This window comes from Plecotus auritus (genome assembly GCF_963455305.1).
Source record: "Plecotus auritus genome assembly, chromosome: 1".
Taxonomy (NCBI): domain Eukaryota; kingdom Metazoa; phylum Chordata; class Mammalia; order Chiroptera; family Vespertilionidae; genus Plecotus; species Plecotus auritus.
Genome location: NC_137770.1, coordinates 189,815,900 through 189,839,136, shown reverse-complemented (window position 1 = coordinate 189,839,136; position 23,237 = coordinate 189,815,900). Strand labels below are relative to the sequence as shown.

At 38.5% G+C, this 23,237-nt stretch overlaps 1 protein-coding gene across 4 annotated transcripts in view; it reads left to right on the top strand.

Moving 5' to 3' along the window:
* ARHGAP24 (Rho GTPase activating protein 24) overlaps positions 1 to 23,237 on the top strand; it is a 466,522-nt gene that overhangs the window by 423,032 nt on the left and 20,253 nt on the right. For all 4 annotated transcript variants that reach the window (XM_080685258.1, XM_080685260.1, XM_080685261.1 and 1 more), the window contains 2 exons: positions 2,039 to 2,246; positions 21,385 to 21,517. In XM_080685258.1, coding sequence (XP_080541384.1) covers positions 2,039 to 2,246; positions 21,385 to 21,517 — 341 coding nt within the window. The remainder of the gene's footprint in view (positions 1 to 2,038; positions 2,247 to 21,384; positions 21,518 to 23,237) is intronic.

Below are 23,237 nucleotides of genomic sequence, written 5' to 3'. Positions count from 1 at the left end.
AATTTTAAGGGGAGTGAGGCATAAAGTATTACAAAAATAAATTAAGCTGTCAATGATTTGGCAACTAGAAAGTTGCTTAAAAAGCTCTTTTATTTATTTTTAAATATATTTTTATTGATTTCAGAGAGGAAGGGAGAGGGAGAGAGACATAGAAACATCAATGATGAGAGAGAACCATTGATGGGCTGCCTCCTGTACACCCCTAGTGGGGATCAAGTCTGCAACCCCGAGCATGTGCCCTTGACTAGAATCTAACCCAAGACCCTTCAGTCCGCAGGCTGACGCTCTATCCACTGAGCCAAACCAGCCAGGGCTAAAAAAACTATTTTAGTGGCATGGTGGTATCATAGGCCAAACTGCAGTAGATAAGCAAGAAGATAGAAAGGGATGAACTGAAGCCAGAGTAATACCTGGGATACTAGGAGCAAAGAAAAAACTGCAGGGTGCAGAGTCCAAGAAGATTTGCCTTGTATTTGTTTATTTGTTTTTAGGATTAATGGAATCTGAATATATCTATCTGATCACATTCCCTAACTTCACTGGCTGCCTCTATTTGGTTTATAAATCACAGTAAAGGAGGAATCTCACAAACCCTGAAGGTTGCTTAGATTCTCTTCTCCCCTCCCATCCCCTCCCCTCCCCTCCCCACCCCTCCTCCTCTCCAGTTTAAACAGCCTCACACAGATATAATAAGTTCACTTGTGTGATTTTCTTTCTCAGTCCAATGAAAACTCATGTCCTGGGTAATGCTTTATCACATCAACAATGTTCTTTTAGGGGAAGTATGCATGACATACTGTCATCACCCAGAAATTCTGGCAGGATTTTATCAGGGAGTATGAAACCTCACTGAGAATTTAAATGGGCATAGCTGGAACTGTTTGCAGACTCACATAACAGAGAATATTCCTGTTAATAATCTACTAATCAATATGTCTTTTCCCTATGCTGCTAGTTGGGAATAGCTTATAACCTTTGTTCTTTTCTTTATTAATTTTAAAATTTAAAGTTTCACTGCTCCCTCAAAGAAAATTGTAAATAAAACATTTAAAAAAATAATTTCCCTCCTCACTTTCCTCATAAAAAGTTCTCATACAGGAGATTAACTCACACCAACCATTGCAAGCCAGAGACATTTGGGACATCCTGTTTCCGTGCTACAGAATGGGAAGTGTACATCTATTATCATTCTTATCAAGACTAGATCTAGAGAAGAAATGATGATTCTCCACAGGAATTTCTAAATACACGTAACTATTGTCTACATGCCGTAACTCTTACATATGATATTGCTAAGTAGGCATAGCTCTTTACATAAAAAAAGAGTTTCCTTGGGTAGCATACTCATAAATATTCAGAGTTTTTTTTGCTTCATTCTTTATTTTTCTGACCTTCTCATAAATTTACCTTTTCTCAGCAGAAATCACCCATCCTAGTATGACAACAAGAATTGAGGTAGGCAAGCTAGCAAGCTGGCAGGTTACTTCCTCGATGGCTCAGTTTTTAGTCATTCTGCACACTACGCAGCATTGTGTTACAGCTGCTGTGTTATTCAAACAGAATAACTCTGAATCCTACAGCCGCAAACAAACCTGCCTCCACCATTTACTAGCTGTGTGACATTCAGCAAATTATTTACTCTTTCTATGCTTTAGTCTCCTCCTCAATGAAATTGTATATTGGTGGTGCCTCCCTCACAGAGTCTTGTGAGTGTTAAATGAGAGAAATGCTGATACGCTGCATGGCATCCACAGGTACAGTTTAGTCATTACCATATTGGAGCACAAAAAAGATACGCTATTTTACTCACTTTTGCAATTTAAAATAATTCCCTACCCATCGCTGGGGTATTACATAATTTGAACATGCAACAGTTATTTTTCTTGAACTTGATTCTGTAATAACGTGAGGTACCAAATGTGAAATGCTTGCTAGTATTCCAATCTTTCTTTTTCCTTTACATTGAGTTTTAAAAGAAAGCATCAGAGTGGGAAGAGATACGTTTCTTAAATTCATTGTGATTTTTTTATTTCTTCAGGCATCTTTGGGCAGAAACTGGAGGAGACTGTCCGTTATGAGAAGAGATATGGGAACCGCCTGGCTCCCATGTTGGTGGAGCAGTGCGTGGACTTCATCCGACAGAGGGGGCTGAAGGAAGAGGGTCTCTTCCGGCTGCCAGGCCAGGCTAACCTGGTCAAGGAGCTCCAGGATGCCTTTGACTGTGGAGAGAAGCCATCATTTGACAGGTAGCTTTTAAGATTTTACTAACCATCCTTTACTGGGAAATTCAGTCTGAACTGAAAGGATGCAGTGAGCCGAGACATTGTCATTGATGTAACAGTCTAGATGATGTTAATGACATGGTCACACAATTATGGATTGTTTTTATTAAGTTGCAGAGTCAAAGATTTGGTGCTTCAGATGTCTTTTCTCTTCTATGCTTTTTTTACCCCCTAAAAACAGTTGTTTGTTTGTTTTTTAATATGTTTTTCTTGATTTTAGAGAGAGGGGGGAAGGGAGAGGGAGAGATAGAGAAACATCAATGTGAGAGAAACATAGATTGGTTGTCTCCAGTCAGCACCCTAGACCTGGGACTAAATCCACAACCTGGGAATGTGCCCTGACTGGGAACTGAAGCAGCAACCTTTTGGTGCATGGAATGATGCCCAACCAACTAAGCCACACTGGTCAGGGCCCCCCTTAAAAACATTTTTATTGATTATTTTTCTTTGGTTCTAAATTAAAACTGTATTTAACATAGAAAAAGTGAAACTTTAAAAAAAATATTTGTATTGATTTCAGAGAGGATGGAGAGGGAGAGAGAGAGATAAAAACATCAATGATGAGAGAGAATCATTGATTGGCTGCCTCCTGCACGTCCCCTACTGGGGATCGAGCCCCCAACCCGGGCATGTGCCCTTGACTGGAATCAAACCTGGGATCCTTCAGTCTGCAGACTGATGCTCTATCCACAGAGCCAAACCAGCTAAGGTGGAAAAGTGAACTTTTAAAGTACAAGTCTTCTCTTGTTTGATTTTTAAGTTGTTTACTTAAGCTAAGGGATATTAAAAATATTGATAAGATTAGGATATTGGCAATGTAATTAAAAATAACTATTTGTTATGATGATAGTAAGAAGCATTAGATTTTAAATAGATGCCTCCATCTTAACCCAGAATAAATTTACAAAGAAACAAGAAGTATATCATGGTGAAAGTTAGGAAATAATGGAAGTTCCAGAGGAGAAAGTATACAGCAAGTTAAGAATTAAACATGGTTATTATTTTGTGAATTACCTCCTTTCTCTAATTTAGTAGAAAAAAGAAATAATTTTTATCTTAATATTATTAATTTAACATTGTGTAGCAAAGATTTTTCCATATTAAAAATTGGAAAATGGGGTTATTTCAATATATTTTACCTTATATTTTATTTCAGTGTATTTTAACTTAGTATTTTATCAATATATTTTCCATTTATTATGTTAATGTCATGAGTTACATTCTTTGATTTGCAAGTGTGAAAGCGACTTTATATTCCTATGATAAACTATATTTGGTTGCGATGTATTATCCTTGTTATATATTACTATATCTGACTTGCAAATAATATGTTAAGGATTTTTGGACTTATATTGACCAAATATTTTTTGTAATGTTTTTGACTAGTTTTGTTACCAGAGGAATTCTGGCCTCAAAATTAGTTGCAAAGTGTCCTCTCTCCGTTTTCTGAAAAGTGTATGAGTTTGTATTATTTGTCCCATAAAACTTTGATCAAATTTATTAGTGACATTATCTAGTCTGATGTTATCTTAGATATGGCTCTTCTAACTTTTTCTTGTACCATTTCATTTATATCTGTCATGAAACTTGTCCATTCCAAATAACTTTTCAAATTCATTGTCATCTTACTTTTTGTGTAATGTCTGTAGATATCCCATTTTACTTCTGATGTTATCAATTTGTGACATATTTTTTTCTTAATCAGTCTCCCTAGTATGTTATTAATATACTAGAGGCCTGGTGCACGAAATTTGTGCAGTGGGGCGGGTGTCCCTCAGCCCAGCCTGCACCCTCTCCAATCTGGGACCCCTCAGGGGATGTCTGACTGCCCTCTCACAATCCGGGACTGCTGGCTCCCAACCACTTGCCTGCCTGCCTGCCTGATTGCCCCTAACCACTCCCCTGCCATCCTGATCGACATCTAACTGCACCTCTGCTGCCTGATCACCCCCAACTGCCTGCCCCCACCAGCCCTGTCGCCCCCAACTGCCCTCCCCTGCCAGCCCAGTTGCCCCTAACTGCCCTCCCCTGCAGGCCCGGTCACCCCTAACTGCCCTCCCCTGCCAGCCTGGTTGCCCCCACCTGTCCTCCCCTGCAGGCCCTGTGGAGATACACACCTCTTTCCTGAGGATGTAACATTTGGGTGTAGCTTGAATGATAAGACCTAAGATACCATGGCAGCACATTGCAGGTAGAAGAGCAAGTACAAAGGCCCTGGAGTGGCATAACTCCACTTCAGCTGAAATACAATGAGTGATGAATAGAGTCCTCAGAGATGAGATTAAAAATGTTGATCCCGTGTAGTCCAATAGAGTATAATAAGACACTTAGTTTTTATTCTAAGTGAAATGGAAATCTATTGATAGATTTTTAACAAGTAAATGAGTCATTTTATTTACATGTTTAAAAAGGCCACTCTATAAAGGAAAACTAAATAAGAAAAGACTCTCCTTTCATATTTGTCACTAAGAACTAAACATGCAAGAACTGAGGATAAAATCCAAATATTATAACCAAGAAATACTTCTATTACTCTTATCAATGTGGAAATTGTAAGGGTTTTAGGAGCTCTGGCAAGAAGCCAGGGATGAAAACCAAAATATATACATATTTCTTATCATATCACAGTATTATACTCTGACAACCTGAATGTCCTTGTTTTGATAAATAGATTGTCAAGTTTGAGGCCAGTCATAGGGAGGCAGATATGCAAGTTACCAGATTCTGTTTATTAAATAAAAAGGATTCCAATATCCATGAACAGTGAGATAAAAAGAAGAGAGTAACATATTTGTGTCAAAATGTAATTGTATACTAAACTAGTAGGGAAATAAACAATCTATAACTTCCCAAGGAGAGTGAGATTATTTTCAGAACCATATCCAAATAGAGTATTTCACATTTTTAGTTAATTGGCTGAGTTTGAAATTTTGTATAACCAAGTTTAGCTCAGGTTTCTGTTTTCAGAATGTACATTTGCTAGTCAAGTTAATCTCACCAGTGTTCAAAATCAGAATGATTAAAAAAACAATACTTTAAAAATGCAGACTATTAGGATTTAAAGCAAACTACAAAAGTTTTTTATTGTAAAATATGTTAATGAGCAAGAGTAAATAAATATTTTTCTTCTTTATTTGAATAATGCTTATATCTCACTAAATAGTCAACAGGAGTTAGCTTTCATCTTTATACTTATTAAAATCTGAAAAAATTATTCTCACAGGAATTCTGCAGTGGTAATCTCTCATTTTAATAGTGTGGATTACTATTATTATAGCACTAATATTAAGGCCTAAAATTGTATTTTTAAAGTGAACTTTTAAAATAAGATTATAAAACTATAACATAAAAAGTGTTATTAAAATGTAATTGAATGTTATTAAAATCATTTTAAATTATAACATTTTGTATATGATTTATAATCTATATATCTAAAAGCCAAGTGACCAGAATGCCAGAATGACCAGAACGACTGGAACGACCAGTTGCTTTGACTTGCACTGCATCCCCTATCTGCCCCCCTACCCTGATCATGGGCAGGGCTGGCCAGCCAACCTCCAAACCCCCTCCCCTAACTGGCCCGGCCCCAATCAGCCCCAATCGGGGCGGGCTGGCTGGACCCCACCCGTGCATGAATTCGTGCACCAAGCCTCTAGTATAGAAATATGTATGAAGGAAAGGTGAATTTTTCAAAATTAACCCAGAGAGCTCTTGCTATATATAACATAAATAGATACATATAGACTTGGGCATATAGCTATATTAAAATACAGATATATATATATATATATATATATATATATATATATATATGTAAATATTGGAATCACACAATTTTTACATTTTGCCTTTTCTTGTTAACATATATCATGAACAACTTCTCATATTACTAAGTAGTTTTCAAAAACATGATTCAAGGACTACGTAATAATTTATCATTTTAGTACCTCAGTTTGTTTGATTCCCCCTCTGTTGTTTTCAATGTTTTGTACACATCAGACAGACCTATGCTGACAAGCGTCTTTATTGATAAATCGGCCTGTGGTTTTGAAACTATAGATGCATTTGGAAGAAAATATTTTTTGTGTTTGAATGAGAGAAACATTTTGTCCTGTGGAAGAAAGAAAAAGATAGTAGAGAAAAAGAAATTTGGAACACACACTATTTGAATTTAGAGAGTTGTAAGTGCATGGGCCAGCTTTTAATAAACCATGCACTTTCTCCTCTTCTTTAATTATATCAAATGTTATTTTTACAGTTCTGAGGTCCAAGTTTAAGACTCATGTATGCATGACTTACTGTGTTTTACAGTTAGATGACATATTCCCACAGTTTCCTTGACCGAAATGAATTTTGTAAGAAAGGACATTCACATTGACCTGAAAAATTTTGTATTTTATCAGTTTATGTCAACTATCAAAAAACAACAGAAATCGTTTCTATCCATTCTTTCCTTCATTTCTTCTTTCTATTTAGGAATAAAAACAAATTAAAACTCAATATTTTTTTATTCAGCTTCCCCCTTTGAGGGGGCACAATGAAAAACAGAATGTGTAAAATTGAATTAGAAGCCAAGTGTTATCTTGTTCCCAGAGCTCTCCACATGGCATCAGCTGTTAAAGAAGATTCATTTTGGAAGAGTTGGGAACATAGAGTCAAGAATGGCCTTGTGGGTATCACTCTCATAGCATTAATTGCTCGGCAACAAAATAACTGAGTGCTTACAACACAGCATTCAAGAGCAAGGACAGCAGGCTGTGTGAAGCCAGTGATTTTACACATTCTGTCTAAGAATCCCATAAAACAGCTGCTGTCCTGCTACTCCAGCTGCCCTGCCACACACCCAGTCCATTCTGTCCCTGCTCCTCCTTCTCAGCGTCTCCCCTTTTGTTTATGTTTCATTTGTTTGGGTGACTGAATTAGGACCACTAAACAAACTGTAAGTCTACAGAAATAAAATGGGGGGGAAATCCAAATCTGAAAATTTAGAAGTCAGAAAAGCCAGACACATTTTAGTTTTAATCTCTGGGCAGCAATACAGGATTGAGCATTACTGAGCAGGGTTATAAAAGGTGAATTTGAAAGTGAGGAGCATTACTGACATAGTAGAGATTCTCAAACATTAGTTTAAATAAGAAATACCTACAAAGATAACTCAAGATTCAAATGCCTAGACCCCATTGCCTAGTGCTCTGATTTTAAAGATTGAAGAATGCCTAAGAATATGCATTCAAAATAAATCCTGAGTTGAGTTTTATATGCCTGGTCTTCAAACCATAACTTGGGAGATATTGGCCAGACTATAGGCTACAGGAATGTGGGATAAAGGGAAATTGCTCATTTGAAGTGATGCGCCTCAGTTTTTTCATCTATGAAATGAGAAAAAGTACCATCAGCCTCATGGCATTATTGGAAGCAACATATTAGTTCTGAGTAGGCTAGGTAGGTGTTGTGCTACTGTGAAAGATAAATTATTTTCTGGGCTATTCAGTTCATGTGTAAAATATATACTTTGCTAGCTTCTAAAATGGGCTGAAATTTTAGAACATACTGAAAAGTACTTCGCTCCACTTTTATGCCTTGATCCATCTGAGAAAGCAAACACTGAGAGTTTAGTAGCAAACTATACATTGTAGAGCCCTTGTGTGATGGTGTGAATGAAATATTTAAGGTTAAAGATAGGGATTGGTGGAGGAAGGTGAAAAAGGCAAGTGGTAGCTTAAGGTCATGTGGATAAAAAGTTGAAAAAGCAAAGAACACATTTCCAGGAGTTTGCCTAAAGCAGGCCCTTGTGGGGAATGAAAAGATGATTTTCCTTCTATCCTTCTAAATTGTTCTTGCTGGACTAATAATCAAATTAACATGAGACAGATTACCTGGAGAAAATGACCAAGTTTATTATGTATGTACATGCAGGGAGTTCCATAAGACTAAGAAACTGGAGAGCACTTTGGGCAATTGAGGCTTATATGCCATCTGGACTGAGGAGAGGAAGGCAGGGGCCAGGGAAATCAAAGGAAAAGTAGGTAATTTACAGGTAGTTAAGAAAGAACAAACATGTGGCAAATTAATTCTTGCATGGCCACCCAGAAACAATGGGACACAGAGGGGAATCTAACAGACTTTGTTGGACTCTCCCTGTCTGTCATAGTTAATTCCTATGTGCTAAGGTGAATATAGGTTCCTTTCCTGAAGCAGGTTTTTTGGTTTGAATTCCTTTAGGCAGGTGAGGAGGAAGACAACTCAAGTTTCACTTTATCTTCGAATAAGTTTGAGTTCACGTCCATTAAAACCTAGTTAACTTATGAATAAAAATAGCCACTTAACTGGTGTTTGGTATATCTATCAATTGGTGTTTGTATGCCTATTCAAAAGGAACAGTGTAGGAATAATAAAGTAGAGTGGTATCATTTAGCCCATATGTTGGGAATGCTTTTGTGTTGTAATAAAAGACTGTTGGAGTGTTCAGAGAAGGAACAAGTTTTGCATGGACTCCAGTGGTTTTGGTGTTGATTTGTAGACTCACCTGGATATACCATAAAATCCTTTTTAAGTCCTCCCTAATACTATGAGGTAAAAATTCAAAATGTAAAACTGGGCATCTACTTACTCATCTCCTTTATAAGGCACAAAGGTTTTATTTTCTACCTAATTGGAAAAAAATAAGTTTTCTGGCCCTAACCGGTTTGGCTCAGTGGATAGAGCATCGGCCTGTGGACTGAAAGGTCCCAGGTTTGATTCCAGTCAAAGGCATGCACGTTTGTTGCAGGCACATCCCCAGTAGGAGGTGTGCAGGAGGCAGCTGATCAATGTTTCTCTCTCATCGATGTTTCTGGCTCTCTATCCCTCTCCCTTTCTCTCTGTAAAAAATCAATAAAATATAAAAAATAAAAATAAAAAAATAAGTTTTCTGTAAAAGAACATTATGTCCTTTACTAGAGGCCCGGAGCACAAAATTCATGCACGGGGGTGTGTGTCCCTCAGCCCAGCCTGCACCCTCTCCAATCTGAGATCCCTCTCACAATCCAGGATTGCTGGCTCCCAACTGCTTGCCTGCCTGCCTGCCTGATTGCCCCTAACCGCTTCTGCCTGCCAGCCTGATCACCCCCTAACCACTCCCCTGCCAGCCTGATCACCCCTAAGTGCCCTCCCCTGCCGGCTCAATTGCCCCTAACTGCCCTCCCCTGCCAGCCTGGTCACCCTTAACTGCCCTCTCCTGCAGGCCTGGTTGCCCCCAACTGCCCTCTCCTGCAGGCCTGGTCCCCCCCAGCTGCCCTGCCCTGCAGGCTGGTTCCCCCCAACTGTCCTCCCCTGCAGGCCTGGATCCCTCCCAACTGTCCTCCTCTGCAGGCCTCGTCACCCCCAACTGCCCTCCTCTCCAGGCCTGGTTGACCCCAACTGCCCTCCTCTCCCAGCCCCCTCACTCCTAACTGCCCTTCCCTGCAGGCCTGATTGCCCACAGCTGCCGGCCATCTTGTGGTGGCCATCTTGTGTCCACATGGGGGCAGCCATCTTTGACTACATGGGGGTGGCCATCTTGTGTGTTGGAGTGATGGTCAATTTGCATATTACCTCTGTAGTATATAGGGTTGTTAGTTACCTGAATCAGATCATCAAAATTCTCCAGTCTTTGTAACAGTTACAGAAGGAAATGGGCAACATGCAATAGGGTCATTTTAGGAACACATTATATATATTCATTATATATATGAAATATATGAAACTGGTTGCTAATTAGTCTTCATTCACTAGAAAAATTATTTGTGATATTTTGTTTTACTTTATTTTATTTTAAAGTAGAATATTAAAGAATGTATATGGGTTTTAAGAACTGTTAGGGAAATTAAAACAATATTTTTAGTGTAATATACCTCCTCAGTGTCAGAACATCAATAATGCTTCTATAGAAAATCCTGGGCTGCATAATCTGAAACCTCCAGAAAAAATAAATTGCTGAGTGTATTTTGATGGTTACATTTCCTTTGTTTCTCCTGAAACTCCATCTGCAGAGTTTAGTGAAGGAAAAACATGTAGGCAGACAGCATAAAATCGCAAAGTCACTAAATACAGCTGTATCTTCTCTGTTTTAGCTAAGCCAAGTTCATGAACTGTTTGCCAAGATTTTGAAAATCATATGAAACTAAAATTACAACCCATAGCACATCAAGTCCCAGGTACAATTGAAGCAAGAAAGGGTTATGTGATAAAGTCTCAGGTACATATGTTTACTAATGTAAAGACATGAAAATTAGTAGTCATATAAGGGTTTGTATACCAGGAGTCAAATTTTAGGAAAAACAGCATATCCCATTTAAGCAAGAAATAAAAGCTCATCATTTACATAACCTAATTAGATCATCGCATGATCATAGTATACTCAGTATATGATTTCTTCCAGTTATCTTTATTTCTGAGTCATTTCTGGGAGAAATGCAAACTAAGCAAGAAGTATCCCAGCCCACCTCTTTCAAACTATAGCCATGTTATTCATTGAATAGTAAGTGCTATTTGTTAAGTATAATTTAAAATTTTATGTAAATGAGTTTTCTCATATCTCTTGAGTAGTTTATTTATGTCCACCTGAAAATAGGTCATCAGAATTGACAGTAACTTTCCAATCATTTCAATTATTCTTGCATTTCTTGGTATATGTGTTACATTTTGTGAATTTAAGGAATTATATTCCACAGCACAGCCAGAGAAAGTGCCCAAGTGTGGGTATTGCACTATAGTTATTCCCAACCTAAATTCAGAATGTCTATGTTTATTAAAAACTCTGAGCAAACTAACTTTGTTCATGGACAACTATAGATACTCTGTGGAACCTCGAAAGCTTGAGCGTTCTTCTGAAGCAATAGTAAATAAATTCAATGAAGGTCCACTGGCACTGGGGAGAGAGGAAATCTAACACATAGAGATAATCAAGGAGAGCCTGGATTGATTTTCTTCACACCAAAGAACTTATTGGATATGTTTTTTTTTAAATTCTACAAACAGTATATATATATGTATGTAGTATATGTGCATGTAATGTGTGTCTATATAGTATGTGGATATGCACACACATCTATATATAAAAGCCTAAGCGACCATTACAACCAAACAACTGGATGGCCGGACCACCAGCCGGTAGCTATGATGCACACTGACCACCAGGGGGCAAACGCTCAATGCAGGAGCTGCCTCCTGGTGGTCAGTGTGCTCCCACAACCAACCTCCCGTGGACAGCCAATCTCCCTTGGTCCCTCCACCCTTCCGGCTGGCTCCAATGGGCCCGGATCGGGACTGGGCGAGACGGCCCTTATTGGCCCTGATCACCAGCCAGGCCGAGGGACTCCACCCATGCACAAATTCATGCACCGTGCCTCTAGTGCTATATAATAAAAGGCTAATATGCAAATCGATCAAACAGCAGAATGACCGGTCTCTATGATGTGCACTGACCACCAGGAGGCAGACGCTTAATGCAGGAGCTTCCCCCTGGTGGTCAGTGCATTCCCACAGGGGGGAGCATTGTTCAGCCAGAAGTTGGGCTCACAGCTGGCGAGTGCAGCAGTGGTGGTGGGAGCCTCTCCCGCCTCTGCGTCAGCGCTAAGGATTTCTAACTGATGGTTTAGGCCCACAGGGAGTGGGCCTAAGCCATCAGCTGGACATCCTCCAAAGGCTCCCAGACTGTGAGAGGGCACAGGCTGGGCAGAGGGACTCCCCGAGAGTGCGAATTTCATGCACCGGGCCTCTAGTATACAATAAAATCTCTGTGATTGGCAAACAGGCTATCTATAAACTCTTTATCACTGATGAAATTCAAACAATTCCTTATGTCAATACTTATTCTAAGTAATTATATACATTATTGATATGAATAGGATCTTAGTTTAATAGAAAAATCTAAGGGACTTCATTGATTTTAGAGTTAATTTCTAGTAGAGGAATTTATGACATCTTTATAACTTGGACCTTAAGAGTTTGGAAAACATTAATGTCATTTGTAGTACAAGAATGTATCATGTACATTCGAACGGTACTTCTAAATTACATTTAGATATGACATTAAACCTTGGGTCCAAAATCACTAGGCTTGGAGGGACATATTCACTAATTTTAACAGCCATATTGATTAATGTTATAACTAACAGCACTTAAGATTTTAATTAGTTTCTGGTTGTTGTTGGAATTGTGTACATATGTATGTACAAGGTAGCCTATTAAAATAGAGTTATATTGATGTTATACTGTTTTAAGGAACTTTCCTGAATATTCTGCATTAAGCTTTATAAGTGTCTCAATCCTATTAAGCCTTTTCTCTCTGATGAAAGAACCTTGGTACTATAATGAAAAAAGTCAGATTTTATTTTCATTTTTTGTTCTTAATTTTTAATTTACTTAGATAAATTAGAATATGGCTATTTATAAACTGAATCAATGCTCTCCAACATTCTTACCCAAACTAAGTGATAGCAACTCTAATGACTAGTCTATAAAATAACTTTATGTGTTTCTGTGTAATGTATATTATCTAAATACTAGAGGTCCAGTGCATGAAATTCGTGCATGGGTAGGGTCCCTAGGCCTGGCCGGTGATCAGGGCTGATTGGGACCTTCCGGTTGCCGGCCAGAGCCTTCTGGTTGCCAGCGAGGGCCTTCCTTCTGGCTGCCAGCTAGGGCCTTCCTTCCTTCTGCGCTGCCCCCTGGCAGTCAGCGCACGTCATAGCGAGTGGTCAAACTCCTGATCGGTCGAACTCTGAGGGGACAATTTGCATATTGGCCTTTTATTATATAGGATGTTTAAGCATTTGCCCTTTGTATTTGAATATAGTATTCAAAAGCTGTGTAACAAGGCATTTTACTTGTTATTTACATTTATTTGTTACAATGATAACCACCTATGTGGGCATGTTCAGAGGGTTGGGTTGGGAAGAGAGGCTTGTAGTAGAGAGACCAGCTAATATGCTGTTATATTAATGGAAGTCAATGATACACTGAACTTGAGCTGTGTCAATGAGACTGCTGAAGAGGGAATGGATTCAGAAGGTATTACATCAGAAAATGGAGGATCCCATCATTAGTATTTTTTAAAACTTCCCAGGTGATTCCACTGTGCAGCTCAGTATGAGAATCACTAATTACTGATAGATTTAGGGTCTCAGAACAGCACCATTCAGGTTGACTTCTAGGTTTGTTGTTTGTGTGACTGCTGATGTCATTTATGGTTGAGAATATGGTAAAGGAATAATTTTGTTCAAGGATTTCTTTGTTGTTGTCCAGCTGTGTTTGTATAGAGTTCAAAGTATATGGAACAGCTAAGAATTCAATGGGAAAGTCTGGTGTAGAGAGGTAGACTTTGTAGTCATTGTAGAAAAGTGGTAGTTGGACTCATGGGTTTGTCCAGGGGGTGTGCATAAAGTCTAGGAAAATAGAGACAGTAGTGGAAGAAGAACTTGGGAACTGACTGGTAAGAATGATGGCCAGAGGAGAAGGCAGAGAGATGGAAGCCATAGGCAAGTGAGGCATTAAAAAACACACACAATGAAATGAGAGTCTTACTCATGGGAATTAGTTGTCAGAAGTAGCAAATGGACAAATATCCATGATTTTTTTTTTTAGTTTGGGAATTTAGTTACTTTCTTCCATTTGAGGGGTCTGTTATTTGGAATCACAAAACTCAGATGCTCAAAGTAATATCTTCCTACAGATGCATAGCAGAATATTTTGTTACTTTTAGTATCTTTTACACATGCAGGGGTGTGTGTGTGTGTACATGTGTGTGCATGCACATGTTCATGTATATGGTATGTTGGTTTATATTTATGTAATTAACTAGCATTGTAAGGGAGAGGTCTACACACACATTCTTCTATAAACATTAATAATTCTAGAAGCAGGAAAGAAAAGGTCAGTGTGACAGGTTTAAGCATGAACAGCACCCCTCTCACTATTCTTCTGCCAGGGAACATTAGAGAGACAAGTATGTAGCTAGTTGGCTCCAGTGGATGGTGGAGTGGCCATATTTAAATTTCTTAAAATTGGAACTGCCTTTCATTCGAAGTTTTCCACCCCAAATACGTATTCTGTATTGGTGCTTCTCAACCTTGCAGTACATAAAAATCACTTGAGGAGCTTTTTGAAAATCTCAATGCCCAAGCTTCATCCCAGACCAGTTATATATAAGAATATATAAGACCCAACCATCAGTATTTTGAAGAACATTCCTTGTACAATCAGGGTTTAGAATTGGTTTCTTCCATATCTTGTTGATCTGACAATATTTCATAAATCCACATTATCTCAAAGCATGTTTCTGTCTTTTGGCTAACATTTTATTACCTAATACTCTAACAGAACCATTAATTGTTTTGAGGTAAAAATCACTAAATGCAGATTTGGGGGTTGTATTAGTCAGCTTATGCTACCATAAAAAATACCATGGCCCTGGCCAGTGTGGCTAAGTGGCTAAACGTCAGCCTGTGCACCGAAGGGTCTTGGGTTCCATTCCCAGTCAAGGTCACGTACCTGGGTTGCAGGTTCCATCCTCAATCCCCGATCCCCAGCACCCAGCAACCAGTCAATGTCATATCTCTCTCTCTCTCTCCTCTCTCTCTCTCTCTCTCTCTCTCTCTCCTCTCTCTTTCTCCCCTTCTCTCCCTCTCCCCCTCCCTCCTTTCCATTCTCCCTAAAAGGCAATGAAAAAAATATCCTCAGGTGAGGATAAAGATTAAAAATACCATGGGCTGGGTGGTTTAAACAACAGAGATTAACTTATTTTACAGTTCTAGAGAATAGACTGATATCAGGGTACCAACATGATTGGATTCTGGTAAAGGCTCTCTTGCTGGCTTATGAATGGCCAACTTCTCACCAGTGTACTCACATAGCCTTTCCTTATTGCATATGCATGTGGGTAAAAGGGTGCGGGGCAAGCTCTCTAGCGTCTCTTCTTATAAGGGCATAATCCCATCAAACCACCCTCATGACCTCATCCAAATCTAATTACCTCCCCAAAGCCTCACCTCCGAATACATCACATCATCACATCGGAGCCAAGGGTGTCCACACAGAATTTGGTAGAGGACAATTCAGTCCATTGCAGGAGTCATCATGCAGTTCTCTACCACAGTCTTCTTTTAACACAGAAGACTTGTTTGGTACAATCAGTAAATCACCATAGTCCAGGACTCTGCCTGGAGGTAAAAACTGTCTTTTGGTGTTGTATATAATTCATTGGTGACACTTACATAACGGTAAAAAAAGCCACGGCAGTTTAACTCGATTCAAGTTTCACTGCCAAAAAGTGTACCAGTTTTGACAGATACAAAAGAAAATAAGTTTGAACAGAACCGGGCTTTTCTGGTAGACATCTGGTTTAGTTTGGAACTATTCACCACCTTTAGATTTGCTCTTCCATGTCTTGGTGAACTCGGTTGACAGAGCGTGTGTTGTTTAAGACATGCTGGTGGCAGTATTCATCTTGGTAGTGCTGCTGACTGATTTCCGTCTTACTTGTCTTCATGGAGTTCTATGGACATGACATTATTTTTTCTTAGTTCCAAGTGAACTTTAGGTTATCTCACTCTGCAGGTTGCAAATAAGTTCACGATATTTTTAATAACTCTCTATGTGGGTGCATTGGAAATTCACTCTATTCAGTTAAATCAACAGATTATATTATGTTCTGTGCCTCATATCTGGAGAGAAAATTTCCATTTCTCATTTTGAGGCTTAAAGGTTTCAAGATTTTTCCTGTGTAGTATTATGCTTGTAATTACTGTGGCATTTGGACTGATCTCTGTGTGTGGGTCTGTTTATCAGAGAAGGAGGGGAGGGTCTAGAGAGGATGAGCAAGGAGGGATTGTTATCAGACTCCTTTATCCCTGCTCAGCTTAGCAAGAGGCCTCTATTGTGCATAGATTATAAATAACACAGGTCATTTTCACTAAGTATAAAACTATTCTTAAGATCACAGACCTGGCAGGGACTTGCAGCTATAATATACAGAAAATGTTAAGAAGCTGAACGAATGAAAAATTGTGTGGAAACATCTTGGTGATTGGTTAGAGATATAAAACCAAGAGGGACAAAAAAGATCTCTGCTTCACCTAGTGTGTGGCATGGGGCAGTGCACACCATAAATGTTCGTAAACTATATGGTGAGGCAGTGATTTCTAGAACAATCCCAGAATGACCAAAGGGAGACCTCCGAGAATATAAAATTAGGTCAGTTGTAGGAAGTCTCATGGAACCCTCCTTTAAGTGTAATAGAAAGCGCTGCAGAATTCAGAAGTACAAGTATAATATAGGTTGTAAACAAATCCCGTATGTTGATCATCAATAAAGGGGCATATGCTTCGAGCAGCTTCTGGCCTGACAGCTCCTTTACTCAGGATCCCCGGGCCTGGCTCTGCCTCTTTGCTATCACTGAATAGAATGTCCATGGTTATTTATCTTAGCTTCTGAAAACACAGGGTACTGCCAGGTGAATGAAAGAGACCTGAGGCTTGTATAATGATTTTATATTAGTAATAGTTTTGAATTCCTACTAAAAGAGTATTACATTAAAAACCCTCATATATCAGTAATTAGCCAAAAAGAATTTTATATAATGTGCAATTTCCTTTCAAGAACCCCAAAGAGAGTTAATAACAGAACCCATTCAATGAGCTGCTTTGAAGGCCTAATGCACAGAGATGTGCGTGGGTGTGTGTTACTGCTGTTGTTATTACTATTATTGTCTGGGTTAGGGATTTTAATTCTCCATGTACACCAGCTTGTGCCATAATGCAGTCACTTGACTCCCTTTGATGAAGACTGAGATATATTTCTCTGAGGCAAAGAGAACACGTTTTTCTAGGTACATTGGGCAATTAACATACAGTTGCAGATATTAAAATAATAGAGGTGATCTGATAGGTATGGCTTGTCTTTTCTAATTAATTTTATTCTTTTGATAATTAAAAATATTTTTATCTTAAAATTCTAAATGAATAGACAATATAGAACTCATCTTAATTGGTATTTACCTAATTGGCCACATATTAAGAAAATATTAATTAGGCTAAGTAATGCTCTAGCCAGTTTGGCTCAGTGGATAGAGTGTCAGCCTGAGGACTCAAGGGTCCCAGGTTCAATTCCTGGTCAGGGCACATGCCCGGGTTGCAGGCTGGACCCCCAGTAGGGGGTGTGCAGGAGGCAGCCAGTCAATGATGTTTCCATCTCTCTCTCCCTTTCCTTTCCTCTCCAAAATCAATTAAAAATATTTTAAAAAATTAGGTTAAATGAGTTATCAGGGAGAGGTGTCAGGCTGGAGAGTTCGATGCATAATGTGGTTCTGTTGTAGAGTGACTTTTTTTAGAGAAACCCCAGACTTCGTAGTGGGTAGCATACTGGCAGTTGGGGTGGATGCACTGTGAAGCTCTTGAAGTGAATCAGAACCAGCAAATATGTTGGCATCTGTCCAGAAGTGATTGTCTTCTTCTATTCAGTGGGAGAGGACAAAGCCAAAAATGAGAATGTGGAAGTCTTTTTCCTACAAAATAACTTAAGTTTAATAAAGCCCCAAAAAGAGTCATAAATTTAAGTTTTATCCTTTAAGCAAAAAAAATTAATAACATCTGCTAATCAAAAAACAAGAAAATATATTGTAATTTTTCTTCTTAATAGTGTGTGGGTTTATGTATACTAGAAGCTAAAAAGCTAATGTAACATATTACCGTAGGGAAGGGATACTATAATCATCCCAGTCCACATCTTTTACCTTGATTCATAGCTCGAATATTTCTATTCTTGGGAAATTACTGCAGCTTTGGAACTAAGAATATTGCTGGCGGATGAAGAATGATTCTGCAGCCTTTCTTCCCTCACAATTTTCACACCATCTCGATTAGTCTAACTTTGCAATCGCGCCATCTAGTGTTCAAACGTCCTCAGTGCTATAGCTCAACTTCATTAGAAGCAAAATAATACAGGAAGTAAAAAGGCTGCAGGTACCAAGAAGCCAGCAACTGAGAAGCCCTCAGAAAAGAAACCCTCCGCAGAAGAAAAGAAGCCTGCGGCTAAACTTAACTTTGTTTATTCCATTAAGGTCAAATCACTTTGGACAGCTGATTTTGCATAAAAACCTGATCAAAGGCAGTGAGAAACATGAAAAAAATAAAAAACAAAAAAACAGCAAGTTACCTTAAAAACAGTGTGCTTGGGGAATGAATAGTTCATCATTGACATACTAAAACAGATTTTTGTTAAATATACGTATTTCTTATTTCTTATTGTCTCATTTATTTATTTCATAAATATTTTATATATTCTATGTGGTCATACAAATTATACATGATATATTCCATATATTGAAATTATACTTATTTGATATTTTATTTTTATATTTCTCTCTGTATCTACCTATAACTTAACAAAATTGTCATTGACTTCGAACACAATCTAACCCGGACATAAATTGGGTTGGGTTAGAGCGTGGTTTGGATTCGAGTGGAATCAAAAGATGGAAATAGTTTATTTTAATACTTGGTTGAACTGCCCGTCCTATCAGTTCGTGGTTTTGTTACTACTGAGGACTGCACCCTCAGGGGTCAGGTGATTTACAACACAGCACAAGAAACACAGTAGGGCTTTGATATACATGAAGTAGAGTGGTTTGCCAGGAAAAAAAAATAGTGTCTTTCATGTCTTACCATTAAGACTACTTTCGGTCTACTTTAAAAAGAAATTGGGGGAAAGTATTTTTAGGAATTAATGAGTTTGGTCACAATTTTCAAGCCATCTGGAAGACATGATTTTTATTTTCTTTACAAGCCTTTGAGACGACTTCTATATTGTCTATCAGTTGAGAATTTTAAGAGAAAAAATAGTTACTTAATTATGGAAAGAATAAAATTAGTTAATACAGGCCCTATCAGGTCACCTTTATTATTTTAGTATCTGCAAAATGATTGACAGAATGCCTCCTTTGACTCACTTCAGTGTGAAAATGGAAAACCTCCGCCCTTGCCCTAATTCTGAGGGAGGTGATGTCCATGGTCCAGTCCCACTATGAGATCTGGTCTCCCTGGCCTAGGTCAGCTTCCTCTCACCTAGGTCTCTGTTTATCTGCTTTGCATTAATCAGGAAGGTCTCCTTCCATTCTTCAGCTTTCACGTAGTTAATGCTTACACACACGCTTCAGATCTTGGCCCAAACATCATTTTCTCAGAGAAACAGCCTCTAGGTTAGTCCTCTCTTAATAGCATCTGATACTTTTCTTATTACCACCTTGTGATTATGAAATTTTATCATTATCTGCTTAATATTTGCTGTCCCTCCCCTCCCACCCGCCCTGGGTTTTAAGTTATAAGCAGGCTAGAATAATACATTCCTTTAACTCATTGGGGTCCTAGCCACTGTGTTTTCTGTAACGTCTAATACAGATTAGCTGTGTGGGAAATGCCTGATGAAATCAACCTGAGTCCCAAACTGAGAGGTGAAATGCCCATTGTCTCAGCCCACTTAGTTTGGTGAAGTCAACTCTGCTTTCATGTGCTCTTGCACCAACAGAATATTCATGGAGGCAGGAAATTTCGGTGCCTCTGTTCCAGCTTGTCCAGATATATCCCTCTGGCGACTTGCCACTTCCTTCAGCGAGGTCTGGGAGTGGGTGTATGTTGTCATTACTGATAAAAACCCCTGACCCCGTTCACTACCACTCTTCCCACTTCCTGGGAATGAACTGACCTTTTTACTCCCTGCTCACCCATCACCCCTTCCCATGTTCCTGTCCCTCTGCCCCCAGATAAAAAACAAAACCAAAACTACAGAAAAAGACAACCCCTCCTCTTTCTGTCTTTGCTGTCAGCCTTCTTCATGGATTAACTGGGAATAGGGAAATACAGAAAACAAAATATAAAATAACATTTCAGTAAATTATCCTGCCACTCTAATATTCAGCAGAGAATAAAAATTTTCTTTTCATGTTAAGTTTTCATTGTTTATTTTTGTAGCACTTTCCTTTTCTTTCTAAAAGACTCTAAGCATTCCCAACTATCTTAGAATATTAGACAAGCAATCATGCTGATATTTGATCATTTTCAAAATGGGCTCTGCTTAAAAGCTGCAGCATGTCATGGCAAGCCTCAGGTATCTATAACCAATCACCAGTGTCTTCTCAGGAATGAGAGATATTTTGAGAAATAAAGTTAAGATTCAGAAGTAATTGATTTTGACATTAAATTCACACATATGTAGACTTGGTATTTTTTGTAAATTGTGTTCTATTTTATTTAAAATCTGGTATATACTCATTGTTTTCAAAAGTTAACAATTTTGCTTAACATCAAATACACACAAAAGCAAAATGCTGAACTTCCAAATATTTTCAAACCACACAGAATTGCAAGTGTCCTTCTATGTATGTTTCTTTCCTTCCCACCTGCGGTAGCATCTAGTAGGCATCGTCACATAAGTATGTATTTCTTGAAAGCTGGATTGACTGATTTAATTGCAAATTCATATATAATTCTGACACTTAGATACACACACACACACACACACACACACGCACACATCTATATATATATAAAAGCCTAAGCCAGGGGTGGGCAAACTTTTTGACTCGAGGGCCACAATGGGTTCTTAAACTGGACGGGAGGGCTGGCACAAAAGTATGGATGGAGTGTTTGTGTGAACTAATATAAATTCAAAGTAAAGGAGCGGAGGGGAGAGCAAGAGAATTGGATAAAACAGCCGGATCCGGCCCGCGGGCCGTAGTTTGCCTAAGGCTGGCCTAAGCGATGGTTATGACCGGTCGACCGAACAACTGGTTGACCAGTCACTATGATGTGCACTGACCAACAGGGGACAGACGCTCAATGCAGGATCTGCCCCCTGGTGGTCAGTGAGCTCCCACAGCCAACCTCCTGCAGCTGGCCAACCTCCTGCAGTCCCTCCCCCCAGACTGGGCGAGACGCCCCAATTGGCCCTGATTGCTAGCCAGGCTGAGGGACCCTACCCATGCACGAATTTGTGCACTGGGCCTCTAGTATATATATTTGATTAAAAAATAAATAAATAAAATACTATAAAGTTCAGTCCAAAGATGATCTTCACACTTCTCTCTCCACAGCAACACGGATGTGCACACAGTGGCATCACTTCTCAAACTGTATCTCCGAGAACTTCCAGAACCAGTGATTCCTTATGCGAAGTATGAAGATTTTCTGTCATGTGCCAAACTGCTCAGCAAGGAAGAGGAAGCCGTAAGTCTCTGCATTTTTTTCTACGAAAGCTTTTGTTTGAGGGTTTTGTCAGGGTCCTTTGTCTTTATAATCTTTCCTTTGCCCTATTCTTGGATTGTGTTCCACTATTCTGTGTATTGACATCACACACATTTAGACTTGGCACACACAACTCAGGTCCCATTTTTAACCCCTTCTCTCATCAAAAAGAAAAATATGACTGAATAAATGAAATTAGCACTCCTTGCCACTATGCTCCCCTAAAAGGTTAATTGTGGTGCCAAATTGTCTATGAACAAAGTGGATGACTTACTTCATGTTTTCTTTTTCATGCTGTGCCTCTTAAATCACCTCAAGCAATGACTCCTAAGAAATCCTACTACTGCCTGTTTTTGTAAAAACAGCTTTATTGAGATACAATATATATACTCTACAATCACCCATTTGAAGTGTACAATTCAGTGCTTTTTACTATATTTTCAGAGTTCTGCTACCGTCACCAAAATCTAATTGTAGAATATTAGCACATTTTATCACCCCATAAACTTCATATCTGTTCCCCATGCTTCTCCTTTCCCAATTTTTGGCAAATACTAATCAACTTGCTATCTCTATAAATTTGCCTATTTTGGACATTTCATATAAATGGCATCATTCAATATGTTGTCTTTTGTAACTGGTTTCTTTCACTGTTTTCAAGGTTCATCTACATTGTACCGTGTATTGGTATTTTACTTCTAAATAATATCCCATTATTTATTTATTCATCGGTTGCAAGACACATGTTTCCACTGATCAGCTATTATTAATGATGCTGCCATAAACATGTGTTCTCATTTCTCTTGGGTATATATATCTAGGAGGTAGAACTGCTGGGTCATATGTGACACTGTTTTCTGAAGAGGCTCCACCATGTAAAGTCCCAACGTATGCGGGTCCCAATTTCTCTTTTGCCAACACTTGTTCTCTCTCTTTTTTATCATAGACATTCTAATGTGTGTAAAGTTGTATATCATTGAGGTATGAGTTGCATTTCCCTCATGGCTAATGATTTTAAATACCTTTTCATGTACTTATTGACTATGGGTGTATTTTTTTGGAGAAACATCATAGACAGATTATTTTCCCATTTTATTTCAATTATTTATCTTATTTTTAAGTTGTAAGCATTCTTTATATAATTTAGATACATGTCCCTTATCAGGTCTGTGATTTGAAAATATTTTCTCCATTCTATGATTTGTCTCTTCATTTTTTTGATTGGTATCCTTTGAAGAACAAAAATTTTAATGTTGATAAAGCCTAATTTATCCATTTTTCTTTTGTCACTTGTGCTTTTATTCGTATATCTAAGAAGGTGTTGTTTAACACAAGGTCACAAAGATTTACTCCCATATTTTCTTTTAAGCTTTTTATAACTTTAGCTCTCACATTTAAGCTGTATGCTCCACTTTCAGTTAATTTGTGTTTATGGTGTGAGAAAAGGGTTCAGTATCATTCTTTGGCATGGGCATATCTAGTTGTCTCACCACCAGTTGTTGAAGAGACTATCCCTTTTTTCCTATTGGATTTTCTTGGCAAGCTTATCAAAATTGCTGCCTGTTTGTTATATAATGTTGTCTGTGGTTGCTTTTGCACCAAAACAGAAAAGTGGAATAGTTGAGACAGAGACCATATGTCCCAGAAATCTTAAATACTTACTGTCTGGCCCATTAAAGGGAGAAGAACAAAACAGATTACA